This window comes from Rhinoraja longicauda, chromosome 11, assembly GCF_053455715.1.
Source record: "Rhinoraja longicauda isolate Sanriku21f chromosome 11, sRhiLon1.1, whole genome shotgun sequence".
NCBI classification, from domain to species: domain Eukaryota; kingdom Metazoa; phylum Chordata; class Chondrichthyes; order Rajiformes; family Arhynchobatidae; genus Rhinoraja; species Rhinoraja longicauda.
In genome coordinates this window covers 20251461-20267730 of record NC_135963.1, presented here as the reverse complement: position 1 = coordinate 20267730, position 16270 = coordinate 20251461, and the positions used below count along the sequence as shown (strand labels likewise).

The 16270-nt window shown below is 41.9% G+C and overlaps 1 protein-coding gene across 1 annotated transcript in view; it reads right to left on the bottom strand.

Moving 5' to 3' along the window:
- Positions 1–16270, bottom strand: part of urod (uroporphyrinogen decarboxylase) — a 47001-nt gene that overhangs the window by 3450 nt on the left and 27281 nt on the right. Inside the window, exon 8 of the mRNA XM_078407944.1 lies at positions 8064–8164. Within this exon, the coding sequence (XP_078264070.1) occupies positions 8064–8164 (101 nt within the window). The remainder of the gene's footprint in view (positions 1–8063; positions 8165–16270) is intronic.

Sequence of the window (16270 nt, the reverse complement as noted above, 5' to 3'; positions counted from 1 at the left end):
GGATCTATGTACCTGTATTCCGAGCACTCTCTCTTCTACAACATTCTCCAGGGTGCTCCCATTTGCTGTGCAAGTCCTGCCCTGGTTTAACTTACCAAAGTATAACACCTCACATTTGTCAGATTTAAATTCCATCAAGATCATCTTGTAATCTTAGACAACCCTCTTCACTCTCCACTGCACTACCAAGTTTGATGTTACCCACAAAATTATTAACCTTGTCCACATTGTCATGCAAAGCATTACTATAGATTTTTAGCAGTGGACCCAGCACTGAACCCTTCAGAACACCATGGGTGACAGGCCTCCAATCTGAATAACAGCCCCCCCACGACAACCCTCTGACACATACCACCAAACCAATTATGTATCCAATTGATCAGTTCACTCTGGATCCCATGTGATCTAACCATTAGGACTCGCCCACATACAGATCTTTGCCATCTACTGCTCTGCCTTCATCAATCCTCTTAAAAACAAAATCGATCAGATTTGTGAGACATGATTTTCCATGCACAATGCCAATCCTTGCTTTTCTAAATGCAGGTAGATTCTGTCTTTCACATTCCTCCTCCAGTAACTTTCCCACCTCTGATGTTTAGCTCACTTGTCTATAGATCCCTGTGTCTGGCTAAGCTATTTACAGATAAAATTGTGTAGGAAGGAACTGCAGATGCTGGTTTAGACTGAAGATTGACACAAAGTGCTGGAGTAACTCAACAGGTTAGGCAACATCTCTGGAGAAAAAGGATGGGTAATGTTTCGGGTTGGAACCCTTCTTCAGACAGATAAAGTTGTGATTGTTTTCTACCGTTGAAGACTTTAGGCTCGTTAAGTGTACAATTTTCCTTTCCCTAGCCCCAGACTAATTTAGTTTTCAGCTCAGTTTCTGAAATTGACACAAATTACTTGGCAAACAAGATTATCGCTTCACCCACACACAAATATCACACATCAATGACTTACTGTAAACAGCTTCCTCAAAATATCTTGCCAATTCTTGGTCAGTAAGAGGTTTTAGAAAATGATTTAACTCTTTATTTTGGTTTCTTAAGATTTGTGCCATCACTTTTTGAATGTTTACCTTCTATGTAATGCACAGTTGAAAACACATCTATGAGTATCATAATTCATGGATTTTTATTTTTGCCCAAATAGGTGGGAATGTGCAGCAGGTATCATGTATTCTTCTATCTTTCAACTTTCTGTAAACTATTGCACATATCCTGATTTGTACCAGTTCATCCATCCTAATTTTTAACCTACATTAGTCATTCAGCTTATTTGTCATTCATTCAGGACCAGACAATATTTCCCCCTTTACCCTCACGCTCTGTGCTGAACTGGCACCAGTCTACACAGACATTTTCAATCGGTCCCTGTCTGCTTCACAGTCTCCACTATTGTTCCCGTACCCAAAAGCCAAGGATTACTGGTCTTAATGACCACAGGCCTGTCACACTGCCCTCTGTAATAATGAAGATCGTGAATGACTGCTCACTGAGGCTTTTCCCTGGTGGCATCAAGGCCATCCACCCAGCAACTGATGCTGCCCTGGCCTGGATGTCTACCCTTGACCTACAACTTTAGGCTGTGCATGCCATACGCAAGAAGAAGATGAAGACCCTTGAAAGACGTGCTGGCCCACTTGAAAAATATCACAAACTCCCTGCTGGACCCCCTGCAGTTTGCATACCAGGCAAGTAGATCAGTGGATGACACAGTCAACCTAGGCCTGCACTTCATCCTCCAGCACCTAGACTGCCAGGGGACCTATGCAAGGATTTTGTTTGTGGATTTCAGCTCAGCATTCAACACCGTTGTGCAAGAGCTACTACACTACAAACTCTCCCAGTTGACTGTGCCTGAACCCTTCTGTCAGTGGATCGCCAACTTCCTGACAGACAGGAAGCAGCATGTGATGCTGGGAAAGCACATCTCAGACCCGCAGACCCTCAGCATAGGAGCACCGCAAGGCTGTGTACTCTTCCCTCTCCGTTACTATATCTGCACCAATGACTGCACCTCCACAGACTGCTCTGTCAAGCTTCTCAAGTTTGCGGATGACATAACCCTGATTGGACTGATCCAGGATGGGGAGGAATCTGCCTACAGACAAGAAGTGACACAGCTGGCGTGCTGGTGCCATCGCAACAACCTGGAGCTGAATACTCTTAAGACAGTGGAACTGATTGTAGACTTTAGGAGAGCTCCCCCTCCACTCCCCCCACTCAGCATCAGCAACACCACAGTCACATATATGGAGTCATTTAAACTCCTTGGAACCTTCATCTCCAGGGACCTTAAATGGAAGGCCACCGTCGACTCTACAGTCAAAAAGGCCCAACAGCTGAGAAACACACAATCTGCCACAGGCAATGATGGTCCAGTTTTATACTGCCATCATAGAGCCTTCCTCACCTTCTCCATCATGGTCTGGTTTGGCTCAGCCACCAAGTATGGGGCGGCACGGTAGCGCAGCGGTAGAGTTGCTGCTTTACAGCGAATGCAGCGCCGGAGACTCAGGTTCGATCCTGACTACGGGTGCTGCACTGTAAGGAGTTTGTACGTTCTCCCCGTGACCTGCGTGGGTTTTCTCCGAGATCTTCGGTTTCCTCCCACACTCCAAAGACGTACAGGTATGTAGGTTAATTGGCTGGGTAAATGTAAAAATTGTCCCTAGTGGGTGTAGGATAGTGTTAATGTACGGGGATCGCTGGGCGGCACGGACTTGGAGGGCCGAAAAGGCCTGTTTCCGGCTGTATATATATGATATGATATGACATCCGGAGGCTGCAGCGCATCGTTCAATCAGCCGAGAAGGTTGTTGGCTGCAACCTTCCTCCCATCGATGAACTGTACACTGCGTGGGCCAGGAAGCGAGCAGGTAAGATCATCTCTGACCCCTCTCACCCTGGCCACAAACTCTTTGAAGCACTTCCCTCTGGAAGGCGACTCCAGACTGTCAAAGCTGCCACAGTCAGACATAAAAAACAGCTTTTATCCACGAGCAGTAGCTCCACTCAACAGCCAAAAGTCTGTAGCCTCCTTTTGCTCTGGTATTTTATTTCATTCTTCACATGTTTAAATTATGATAACATAACATAACATACATAACATAACAACACTTTATTGTCACTCGGCACAACACCGAGCGAAATTTCAGCAGTCACACAAAATACAGCAAAAAGAAAAGAACACAGGACACCCGACCCCAACACAAACATCCATCACAGTGACTCCAAACACCCCCTCACTGTGATGGAGGCAACAAAACTTCCCCTCTCTTCCCCCCGCACCCACGGACAGGCAGCTCGACCCCTACCGAGGCAAACGACACGCACAGCCCCCGCAAGGGGATGGAAGGCCCCCCGGCCGAGCCGCCCCGGGCACCGAAACGTCCCGCGGCCACACCGGGCGATGTTAAGTCCAACGGCCGAGCCGCACCGGGCACTGAAACGTCCCGCGGCCGAACAGCGCTGACGATGTTAAGTCCAGCGGCCAAGCCGCGCCGGGCACTGAAACGTCCCGCGGCCACACCGGGCGATGTTAAGTCCAGCGGCCAAGCCGCACCGGGCATTGAAACGTCCCGCGGCCGAGCCGCACCGGGCACTGAAACGTCCCGCGGCCACACCGGGCACTGAAACGTCCCGCGGCCACACCGGGCGATGTTAAGTCCAGCGGCCGAGCCGCACCGGGCACTGAAACGTCCCGCGGCCGAGCCGCACCGGGCACTGAAACGTCCCGCGGCCGCACCGGGCGATGTTAAGTCAAGCGGCCGAGCCGCACCGGGCACTGAAACGTCCCGCGGCCGAGCTGCGCCGGCAATGTTAAGGCCCGCAGCCGAGCCGCACCGGGCACTGAAACGTCCCGCAGCCGAGCTGCGCCGGCAATGTTAAGGCCCGCAGCCGAGCCGCACCGGGCACTGAAACGTCCCGCAGCCGAGCTGCGCCGGCAATGTTAAGGCCCGCAGCCGAGCCGCGCCCCGGGGAAGAGACCTAATAAAATAAAGGTTTCCCCCCGCCCCACCCCCCCACCCCACCCCACACCCCCACCACACACCCCCACCACACACCCCCACCACACATACACAGCCAAAAACAGAAACAAAAACCATCCCAACACCGACACAAACAAAAAAAAAGAAAAAAAGACAACAGACTGCCAGAGAGCCGCAGCCGTTAGGCGCAGCCAACTCCTCCCAGTTTTATTTTTAATTGTCTACTGTATATCGTGTTGTTACTTGCGAGCAAAGCACCAAGGCAAATTCCTCGTATGTATACATACTTGGCTAATAAAATTTATTCAATTCAATTTATTCAATTCAATTCAATTTAATTCAGTTAGTCAGTCATTTAAAATGGTAATTGTGCTCAAATGTCTTGCCTCCTTAGATACACATCCTTTCAAGAATACTGTTTTTCACTTTTGCTCTTCATACATCCAACTTTCTTCATCCCATGATTGGTGGCACAAGCTCTGGAATTTTCTCTCTCTTTTCCTTTAACCATTTTAAATTTGACCTTCTCCGTCAAGTCATTGGTTACCTGTCCTTGTGACAGGATGCCAATTTTTATCCGACAACGCTTCTTGTAACAAGCCTTGACACCCATCAGTTTGCTGAGGTGCTGTGTAAAAGGTAGGATGTCATTGTCGTAGATGTACACTTTAGTTAAAAGGATAATCCTATTGTCTGTAACAAGATCCTTTCACATTGTCCATTATTATACAAGCTGCAGCTCAGAGATATCTGCTTTTGGAAACTTTTACAAACTCTTGCTCTATCTTTTGATATTCTCTTCCATAATATTTATTTTTTGTTATTTTTCTTTAGTTTAGATGAGAGATCAGACAGTAAAAGTAACGAATGTCTGATAAATCATTCTTCTGCTTTCTCACGTTTTGGTCGAATCCTACACAGGTTGAAATTCCCACTGCTTGCTCAGCAAGGAAAATAAACATTTAAAAGCAAATATTTTGATCAAATTAACTATCTTATGTGGATACAGATGCATGTTAAAAATGCATGCCATGGAAAGGTTACACAGCACCAATCCTTTACCTTATTCTCAATTTTTGTTTCTCATTCAACAGTCAAATTATCACATGTAATGGAAAGCCACTGTTGTTTTAAGGAGTGATTAATTTTAAAGTTAGTTTCTTCTTTCAAACATTTACATTTAAAGATTTAACTGAGTTCAGAGCACTTAATACCACCAAAAACTATTGATCACACATGAATATTGTGAATATTGCTACAGTTCTTTCATAGCCTTGACAGACCCCCCCACATTGAATGCAAGAACTGATACAGGCTTTGACTCTGTTGAATTAATAGTCAGAAGGTAAGGTTGGTCAAGTTCTCGGTTCTTTGGCAGTCACACCTTCCCAGAGGTACATTTGCCCTCCAGTATTTATTTACGAAAACCTTAGTTTGCTTGGTAATGGTTCCCAGACCCAATGAGGCTACTGGCACAAGTGACATATTTTAGTTATGCGTCATTGATTCATTTTACAGCTAGGATCTAAAGAACCACAACAGTGAAACAAAAGGCTTTAAAAGTAGTGAAGCACAAAGGGAACTCTGCAGGATGCTCAAATACCACAAATTGCAGTAACTCCCTGTTAAATTGCCACTTATTGCTCATCAGGAATTTGTTACTTTTTAAATTACAGTATTAAGACAATCTCAAATTATTGCTGAAGGAATTGCAGTGTAAATATCTAGAGCTTGGATTAAAATTCAGTTCCCATAAACATTGACATTTTTCTATCAATTATAAAAGTCCCAAGTGAAATAAACTTGGAGGACATGCACATACCATTCGGTACATGGTAGTTTTCTGAACAATCTGAGTGATTGGTTGCAAAATATCAAATGGTGCAGCACCAAGTCCCTGATGAACATGATTAAGATGTAGAAGAAAAACTTTAATTCGTATTGCCATTTATGCACATCCAAAGGAATTATATTTGAAGCAGTCTAAAGATTAACATGTGCCTTTTAAAGTATTGTTTATTTATAGAGAAATGTGACAATTTGCGAGCAACTATGTTCAAAACAGAAAGCATTAAGCAAGGTGTTGTATTAAGATGAATGTTGACCAGAACATAGAACAACTGCAGCTCCTTTTGATTTTTTAAAATCTGAACTTCATATCCACCTCTGCCATTAATCCCCAGGTCCATCACACCCTTACATTATCCCCCCAAATCCCTTTCCTTCCTAAGGGTTCAGCTTGAACTAATTATTTTATATTAGTTACTTCTCCACGAGACGCTTCAAATTCTGCAACTTTAAAAGGTGTTACCCAAGTGTAAGCAGCTGTTATGTTACTACTGCTAATTGCTGCTATCGTGACTGTTTAATTTCCTGTGGAGGATTACTTCATGTGTGAAGATCGTAAGGAAGACAAGAGATCTGGAGAAACCGGAATAGTTTACTGTCAAGTAAACCATTTAACTTAGAAATAGGGGTAGGGCCATTCTGCATATTAAGTTAAGTAAAATATTGTCAGGATTACTACTGTTAAGTAAACTGTTTAACTCAGAAATAGGGGAGGGCAATCTGCATATATTTCTCTAGTGAGAACGATTATCTAACTGAGAGTGCAGATAATATTTCCCTACCTGTACCAGCATGAGGCAATTTCATATTCCTTTCTCAAACAAGATTTCATGAGGAATCTCCCTCCCATGACTTCGCGTGGTTGCCTTTGCTCTCCCTTTGAACATATTATTTGCTGCTATTACTTGCATTTGTGGGTTAATAATTATTGGTAACAACCGATTTAATCAGAACAATGGTTGATGAAAGAGTGTTTTAATTTCCCACATTATTGCTATCCTTGGGGACAGCTGAGTTTGGATCCTGAATGGGTTAAATGATGTATGAATATTTTTCTATTGATTTTACAAATGTCTTATGTTTGTTTTCCGAATAGAAGCCACTTATCGAGCAAAACAGAGACTATTCTCTTGTAATTCAAGTTCCTCCACCCACCCCCAAAATAGCTACGACCCATTCCTCAAAGAACCCCTTGACGTGTTGTGGTCCATTTTCTTGTTGAACAGATTAATTAAAATACTATATTTCAAAAGCAAAGGTATTTTATTTTCCATTGTTTTGTTTAATCTATTGATATCTGCCCCACTTGCGCTTTGCACATTTATTTTCGTGCATCAGATTTGCACAGTGCATGTGATCGGCACTCAAGCATCAATGCGGATCTGGAACCCAGAGGCATTTGAAGATTGCTCAATGGAAATTCACCCTCCCTCTTCTCTGCTCAACAAACTTAATCCAAAATTACAAGGCAGAGAATAAACTCCAAATGTGAGTCATTGCTGAGAATGGGTGAGCAGGGAGGGGAAGGTGGCACAGGGGAGAAATGGAAAAAGATTGAAGTTTCCTAAATTAACATCAGCCAAAAAGGGAGGGGGAAGGAATGAGAAGCTGGAATGGGGTGCACGAATAGAGCGATGTTAATGGAAAAGAATAAAACCCCACTTCTTTCTGCTTCTAGAAAAACTTGAGTTATTTATAAGTGTGTTCAAAATTAAATGGCTTTGGGTTTCCATCCACCACCATTGCACTGATGCCAACATATCATCTTTCATACCAATCATTCATCCTCGTATGCCTCAGTTTTGATTCTCAACAAGTTCAAAGGGGGACATACATAATGAAGTGCACATGGCATGCAACAACTTTAGCCTTGAGTAACATCAGGCTTATAATGCTCCATCTTCTAGCGCAATGTGTGAATCAGAACATTAAATAGTCATGTCCAATTCAGAAGTTTGCAACATTAAATAAATGGATCTCAATATTTGAATTGCACAGCTTCCAAATTTATTTTAAATTTTGAACTTGAAATCTAATATGCAGAACTTTCATTCTTGCAATTTTTTGGAGTGGCAGGTGGTGGTTAAGAGTGCAAAAATAGTATTGCTGTGCTCAAGTGATTTTTAGGTCCCCGCTGTTTGAATCGTTTATGATAGTAGTTTGCCTGGCAAATTATATCCTTTCAAAGTCCTGGTTTAATTGCTGCTCTACTTACCGTGCAATTTTAGGCTGAATAGTCCAGTCTAGCCCCACCACTTCATACCCGGAATTTGCAATATCTTCCAAGGCATAATGGGCATCCTTTGCAAACACAATCTGGAAAACAAGTGCCAAGATATGTTATTTGGAAAATGAGTAAATCTCATGTTTGAGTGCCGAACTTTGGTAACATTTTCAACCAAGTTATGCAGCAAATGATTTCAGAGGCCTAATCACATGTAGGACTGCTCTATTTCCATTTAAATCACAAAATGAAAACATATATAATTTCTATCTCTACCACCAGTGCTGGGGCAGGTGGGAATACATTGTACGGTTATTTTCCCTCAGTTGCAAGCAAACGTCTACGGATGAATTATTTAATTTAACAAATTGGCCTTTGCTCATGAATTCAACAATTTTAGTTCTGTATGAAGTGTTATTTTTTACAATAGCACAATGATTTCATAAAAACGATTCATTCTCCCCTTGAGGCTCCTGAATTAAACAGATGATCCTGTATTGACTGAGAGGAACGCAGGAAAAACGTAAGTTTGCATTTATCATTTTAACATATTGCAGGAATGTACCAGGCTTTAATGCTTTGCCAGAGTGCTGATACATTATAATGCTCAAAAGGACACAAAGTGCTGGAGTATCTCAGCAGGTCAAGCAGTATTTCTGGAGAACACGAATAGGTGACATTTTGGGTTGAGACCTTTCTTCAAACACTACAATATAATTCTCTTGGTCCTCCGATCAGAAACATCTATTTAAAAACTCATCTGCTAGGGATACATGCTGCTGTCCTGGGAACCTGGTGCCAATCCACTTTCCATGGGTACTCCGACAGTAATGACTTACCTCTGGCTTGGTTTAGAGAAACTGCATTGAGTTGGGCACGCAAGGGTGAACAAATTAGCTGTTCAATTATGAAATATGGCTTGGGGCTGCATCCAGGTTGGCAAGGCAAGTGCAGGCCACTGCTCCTTGCGATGACTGATCACCCAGACCCCACTATCTCTCCCTTCTACTCCATTGAATGTGATGTAAGCCATTGTCTTCCCTTCTGTACCTGCACAGCTCTCTCCAATACAGAGAGGAGGAGATGACAGCTTCCATCACATCGAACAGTTTGATTGTTTGTGATTGTGGCAATACCATGGGATTTGGACTGTTATCTCGTGGAGAAGATGTTTTCAGTCCCCTGCCTGTGCTTACTGTGTCGGCAAGAGTAGAGGAGTGAATAGCCACTCCACTTGCTCCAACTTGCCCAATGCCAGAATGGTCAGACAAAATTGCAGATGCTGGAATCTAAAAGCTGGAAGAACTCAGATAGTTCAATAACATCTGTTGAAATAGAAATCAATCATGGTTTCTGACCAATGACTCTTCCTCAGAACTGGGGGAAAGAATGGACTGTTTCCAAAGCAGAGCTGAAGGGAAGCAAGACAAAATAGAATCATAGTCATAGAGTCTCACAGTGGAAACAGGCTCCCCGGCTCAACCCATCCATGCTGACCAAGATGCCCACCTAAACCAATCCCATTTGCCCACGTTCAACGCAGATACCTCTAAACCTTTCCTGTCCATGTACCTGTTTAATACCCTGAGAAAAAGACTGCATTCACCCTATCTATTTAAGGTTAGGGTCTTTTAAACGATGTTACTGTACCTGCCTCAACTACCACTTCAGTCAGTTGGTTCCATATACTACAGTTTTGAAAAGACCAGGCAGAAAGCATGTACAATAAAATCTAAACATTATAACTATGGTACACTATAAAATTCACAGGTGTGTAGTCCAATCTGGTGAGGTCAACATAGAGATCAGAGAACATGCAGACGTATTAAAATATCTAATTAAAATTGGAATAAAAGCAAAGTAGTCATTAAGATTGTCATAGAGGCATGTAAACTGAAGTAGTATTAGAAACAGGAAATCATTCCCGTCCTCATCCCCTTCCCTAAGCACTGAAGTACACAATATTAAGATTTAAGCTGTGAAATCAGATTTAAAAATAACAGATTGAATTTGTGTAATTCAACATCTGCTGTGTAATTAAAAGAATATTTTCAAAATAAAATCTGGGTTACTCATTCACCTTTCACCTAAGAATTTAGCTCAGCGTAAGCTGACAGGATGAAATCCTCTCTGTTTGCTCATTGCAAGGGTTCTAGATGAAATTAGTCACATTCCAGTTCTGGGTTTTGTCGATTAATGATGCTTCCGAGATTTGAGTTGATGCAAGTTATTGGCAACAAGATAGCAAATTCCATGCTGCAACTAAACTTTACTGGGAATGCTTGCTGATGACAACATGGCTAAATTACATTTCCTAACACCAACCTCCACCATCCGATAACTAAATTCAATAAAATTTATTCTAGCTTACTTGCTCCTGCGATACAGGCGAGTCTAGGCTGTTTATTGCCCTTCCCTGGCTGAACAGAGAGCATTGAGTCACCTTATAGTTTGGGATAAGAGTCTGACATCAGGGCAATTTAAGATAAAAAATGAATACACCTGTAAAAGGCAATGGCAACTTATGATGCTGGTGACATTTTAAAGGTTAAATTACATTTTGGAATAGAATGAGTACACCAGTCAGCCCAGAGTTTACTTGGGCTCTTCTGTAATGAGCCAATTCAAAACACTTCCTTACTCTTTCTCTCTCCCTCGAGTTTCTATTCCTTTAAGAATATTTTCGGTCACATTTTGAAAGCTACCAAACTGTTTTCATCATTCTACCCTGCAGCATGTATCACAAATCTGAACTCTGTATAAATGTTTTTCCTGGTTTTGCTTGATGACATTAGCAGGCATTTATTGCTGATAATATTGAGACTGTAATAAGACAAAACCAAATAGCTGAACAAAAGATGATGGTATAGTTATTCAATAGCAAACACAAGCTCGGCAAGAGAAAAGACTAGTCTGTCGCATTAGCTGTTCCTCAAATTAGAACCTGGCTAAAAATTACAAGTGTCTGATAAGTAGGATAAATGGAAGACATGCACAGCATTGACATGAAACAGACTTTAAAAATAGAACATGGTTGGAACTTAGTCATGTAGAAACTTGAGAGATAGAGCAAGAGGAAGGAAGTGTTTTGAATTGGCTCATTACAGAAGAACCAAAGTAAACTCTGGGCTAACTGGTGTGCTCGGTCTATTCTAAAATGTAATTTAATCATTAAAATGTCACCAGCAACATAAGTTGCCATTTCCTTTTATAGGTGTATTCATTTTTATCTTAAATTGCCCTGATGTCGGACTCTTATCCCAAACTATAAGGTGACTCAACAACACATTTTGGCACAAACTAGAAGGTAAAGTGAAGGATGACCAAAAAAAAAGCTGCAGTTGAAAATGAAGTTTTAGAAGTCTCCTTACTCAACAATGTGTTGGAGAGTTAGAGGCATACTGCATTGAAACAGGCTCTTTGGCCCAACTCGCCCATGCTGACCAAGAAGCCCATCCAAACCAATCCCATTTACCAGCATTTGGTACATCTATATACTAAAACTCTCATTTGTTTGTGTGTTTGTTCCTGAACTATAACCAAAACGAGACATGATAGCGCGACAATTTTAGGCCCACCTTACTCACCGTCGTCCCACTTTCCAAGGAATAAAGTCACAGCCTGCCAGCCTCTCCCTATGGCTAAGTCCCTCTAGTCTTGGCAACATCCTCCTAAATCTTCACTCTTTCCAGCTTAATGACATCCTTCCTGAAGCAGGATAACCAGAACAAACACATTTGTCTTTTCAAGCTCCGAAAGAATATACGTTTCATGAGATCATTCATCTCAATTCGGTAGTATGGGCCCAGTCTGTTTAATGTGTCATAGGACAATTCCCCTATCCTTAGAATCAATCTGGTGTGTACCTTGGATGCACTCCCTCCATTAGGTAGAGACCAGACGTATACGATATTCAAAGTGAAGGCTCATCTGGGACCTTTTTAATTGTAGTAAGACGTTTTCACCCTTGTACTTGAATTCTCTTGAAATAAAAGACCCATACAGTTTGTCTTCCTTATTGTTTGCTGTACTTGCATGTTAACTTTGATTCAGATGCAAGGGCAACCTGGTGACTCTGGACACCAATAGGTTTCAATATTTTGCCATTCCAAAGTTACTTTGTTTTAAAAAAACCTTTTGAACTAAAGGGGGTAATTTTACATTTCACCACCTTCCATTATATACCATATTGGCATGTATTTTACTTGAAATCTCTGCATCCTCCTCACATTTCATTGTCATTTTGCTTTGATTCAGACCCTCCTCAGCAGATATAATCTGCAAATCAAACCAATGATGACCATTTCTAAAGAAATAACAAAGCGCATTGTTAAAAAATTATTACTGCATCAATTATCAGAAACTACAATACAGGATAAAATCCATTCTAATTAATCTGTACTAAAGCTTCCTTAGAAAAATATAAACCTAGAAGCATTGATTAATTTTCAGCAGCAGCTCATTGGAAGTAACATTTCTGAGGGATTGGAGATGGTCAGGTTGTGAAGGCATAAACACTACCGTGAGCTGAATCCCAGAATTGACTAAAAGCTATTTTATTTATGCAGATTTTCTCTCTCTCTCATTTTGTGAATGGATTTGACATATTCAGCAAGGTTACAAACCATTTTCACTTTGAAGTAAAAAGAATACAAGCCTATTAAAATTGAGAGTGTATTACCCAATTATGGACAATTACACCATTTTCTAATGTAAGGGAAACAAAAGGGCATGGCCCTTAAATGCATGAAAAAGTTGAGGCAAGGAATATTATCAAAGGGAATTAGGAGTCTGAACTTTTCACGTTTCGAGAGATGATGACTCCCACTTGTCATGTGAAGAAATATACCAGCAAACAACTCTTCACTTTCAAGAAACACAAAAAGCTTGACCTGGGTGGGAGATGCAATTTTGAGTGTACTGCAGAATAATCTGACATCCAAAATAGCCTAAAGTCATTGTAACACATTGTAATTTCTGTAATCCTAGGAGCAATAACTTACAAAGCAAGGGTCTCAAATGCAGGGTAGAATCTTCCAAAACTAAATATTTACATGAAGCACAAGATTACACATCAGACCTAAACAACAGCAATGCTATCAGCACAGTTGAAAACCATTAATGAGCACTTTTGTTCAAATGGAACAAAATGTTTGTTTAATATAGCACTAAACAAAGGGCTTGTGTTCACATTGAAGGGGCATTGTAAGTGTGAAAAACATGTTTTGCAAAAAATGTTGCACCAGATTTTTAGAATGAATACAGAGAACAGGGAAAATAAATCTATCCAAAGATGCAAAAAGCACCTCAAACCATATATTGCAAGACTATGCCCTTCAAGAGACCCTATCTCATAACTTACACTGCACATTGTTGTCAGAGTGTGGAGAGTCTTTGCGTGCTCTTCCTAGAGAAGGATCGACTACTATTGCCAACACAATCAAATACTTGTCGTACCCAGTCATGCCACCTTCTCCCTATTCCCGTCAGGCAGAACGTACAGAACCTTGAAAGAGTGCACCCCCAGACTTGGGAACAACTGGAGTATTGTGTGCAGTTTTGGTCTCCTAACCTGAGGAAAGACGTTCTTGCCTTAGAGGGAGTACAGAGAAGGTTCACCAGATTGATCCCTGGGATGGCGGGACTTTCATATGAGGAAAGACTGGATAGACTGGGCTTGTACTCGCTGGAATTTAGAAGACTGAGGGGGGATCTTATAGAAACATATAAAATTCTTAAGGGGTTGGAGAGGCTAGATGCGGGAAGATTGTTCCCGATGTTGGGGGAGTCCAGAACCAGGGGTCACTGCTTAAGGATAAGGGGGAAGTCTTTTAGGACCGAGATGAGAAAACATTTCTTCACACAGAGTGGTGAGTCTGTGGAATTCTCTGCCACAGAAGGTAGTTGAGGCCAGTTCATTGGCTATATTTAGGAGGGAGTTAGATGTGGCCCTTTTTGCTAAAGGGATCAGGGGGTATGGAGAGAAGGCAGGTACAGGCTACTGAGCTGGATGATCAGCCATGATCATATTGAATGGCGGTGCAGGCTCGAAGGGCCGAATGGCCTACTCCTGCACCTATTTTCTATGTTTCTATGTTTTCCCCTCTGTATTAGGCCTCTGAACGGTCCTTCCATAAGATAGGGTACAGTTCGTAGGGTACGGTACCCCATGGAGGACATTGGGCTTTGTCTAAAGAATTGATGTCACCACAATGCTGAGAAATACATTATGTTCTCTGTATCTACCACTTTGCTCTTTCTATTGTACTGGAGTCTGAACCGATTGTATCTATGGATGGTATATATGTTTGGCTAGCACGCAAAACAAAACTTTTCACTATACCTCAGTACATGTGACGATGATAAATCTAAACCTCAACTGCAAATATAATGCAAAAGATATTCCTGTTCTCTTCAGCTCCATCTGGTGGAGAAAGCAGCAATAGCAAAAATACGAAATAGAGCCTTTATGACATAAAAGACCAGAAATAATTTGCCAGTACAAATCAATAATGGACTACTCACTCCTTCATCTACTTATGTTCAAGGGGAAAATAAACAACTAACATGTTTAAAACATGCAAAAACATACTTCTGGAAGAACTCAGCAGGTCTAGCAGCATCTGTGAAGGAAATGGAGAGATGAAGTTTCTGGTTGAGACCCTTTTCTGGACTGGTCATCTAGCAGTTTTTTTTTCTTCACCAGACTCCAACATCTGCAATCTCTCGTGTTTCCATGTTTATCACTGTTCTTCCTTTACCATAAAACAGAAATCCCAATTCAACGGTAGAACAAGAAGTCCATTATATGTGCTAGGACAGTTACTGGATAGGATTCGGAAGAATAAGATATACACCGATCAGCAAAAACATTATGACCTGATGAGCCAAAACCGTTATGACCACCTGCCTAATATGCTGTTGGTCCTCCGTGTGCAGCCCCATACGCAGCAGGGTGCAATGCACTGTGTATTGTGACACATTCCTCCCTTGACCACCATTAAACTTTTCTGTGACTTGTGCCACAGTAGACCTTCTGTCGGTTCGGACCAGAGGGAATAGCCTTAATTTCCCTTGCGCATTGATGAGCCTTGGGCGTCCAACACCCTGTCGCCGGTTTGTGTTTTGTCCCTCCTCGGACCACTGTCGGTAGGTTCTCACCACTGCTGACCGGAAGCACCCCACAAGCCTTGCCGTTTCAGAGATGCTCTGACCCAGTCATCTGGCCATAAAAATTTGGCCCTTGTCAAAGTCGCTCAGGTCTTTTTCCTGCCCATTCCTCCTGCATCCAACACATCAACTGCAAGAACTGACTGTTCACTTGCTGCCTAATATATCCCACCCCTTGACAGGTGCCATTGTAACAAGATAATCAATGTTATTCACTTCACCTGTCAGTGGTCATAATGTTTTGGCTGATCGGTGTATATACCCATTTGGAAAGACGGGTTGATTAGGGATAGCTGTGTTAACATTCAAATGATTTACATTGAACATATGTCCCTTCGCCCAAAACATTTACTGTGGGAACATGGAGGATGTTATTGACAGAAGTGCTGGAATAACTCAGCAGGTCAGGTAGCATCTCTGGAGAACATGGATAAGTGATGTTTCAGGTCAAGATCCTTCTTCGGTCATTTAAACCGCATGTGCAGCTCTTTGATTCTACGAGGATGTTATTAAGTCAGAATTAGATAGCACAAGAACAAGCTGGTCAGCCCAACTAGTTTATACCAAATACGCAGTCTATCTGAGGTTGTCCCATTTGCCCATGTTAGGCCCATATCACTCAAAACTTTTCCTATCCATGTATCTGTATCAATATCTTTTAAATCACACAGCTATTGGTTATAGATTAGTACTCTCTCTAGTCCTGTGTGCAATATCTCTTTAATGTGTAAAGGCAAACATGCAAAGGGATTCCACATATTAGTGGAGTCTATTTTTGTCTTCCCTGATGCTGCTTGACCCACTAAGTTCCTCCAACTGTTTGCTTATTGCTAAAAATTATAGCATCTGCAATCTCCTGTGTCCTCAAAGGGTTAATGTTCGTTTAAAACATAGTCTTCCGGATGATCACAGGAAGACATTACATCGAATAAAACAAAGAATAATAGGAATACTTTATTGTCACATGTGACTAGGCAGTGAGATTCTTTGCTTGCATACCCAATGTGTACAAATAGCAGCCACCTACG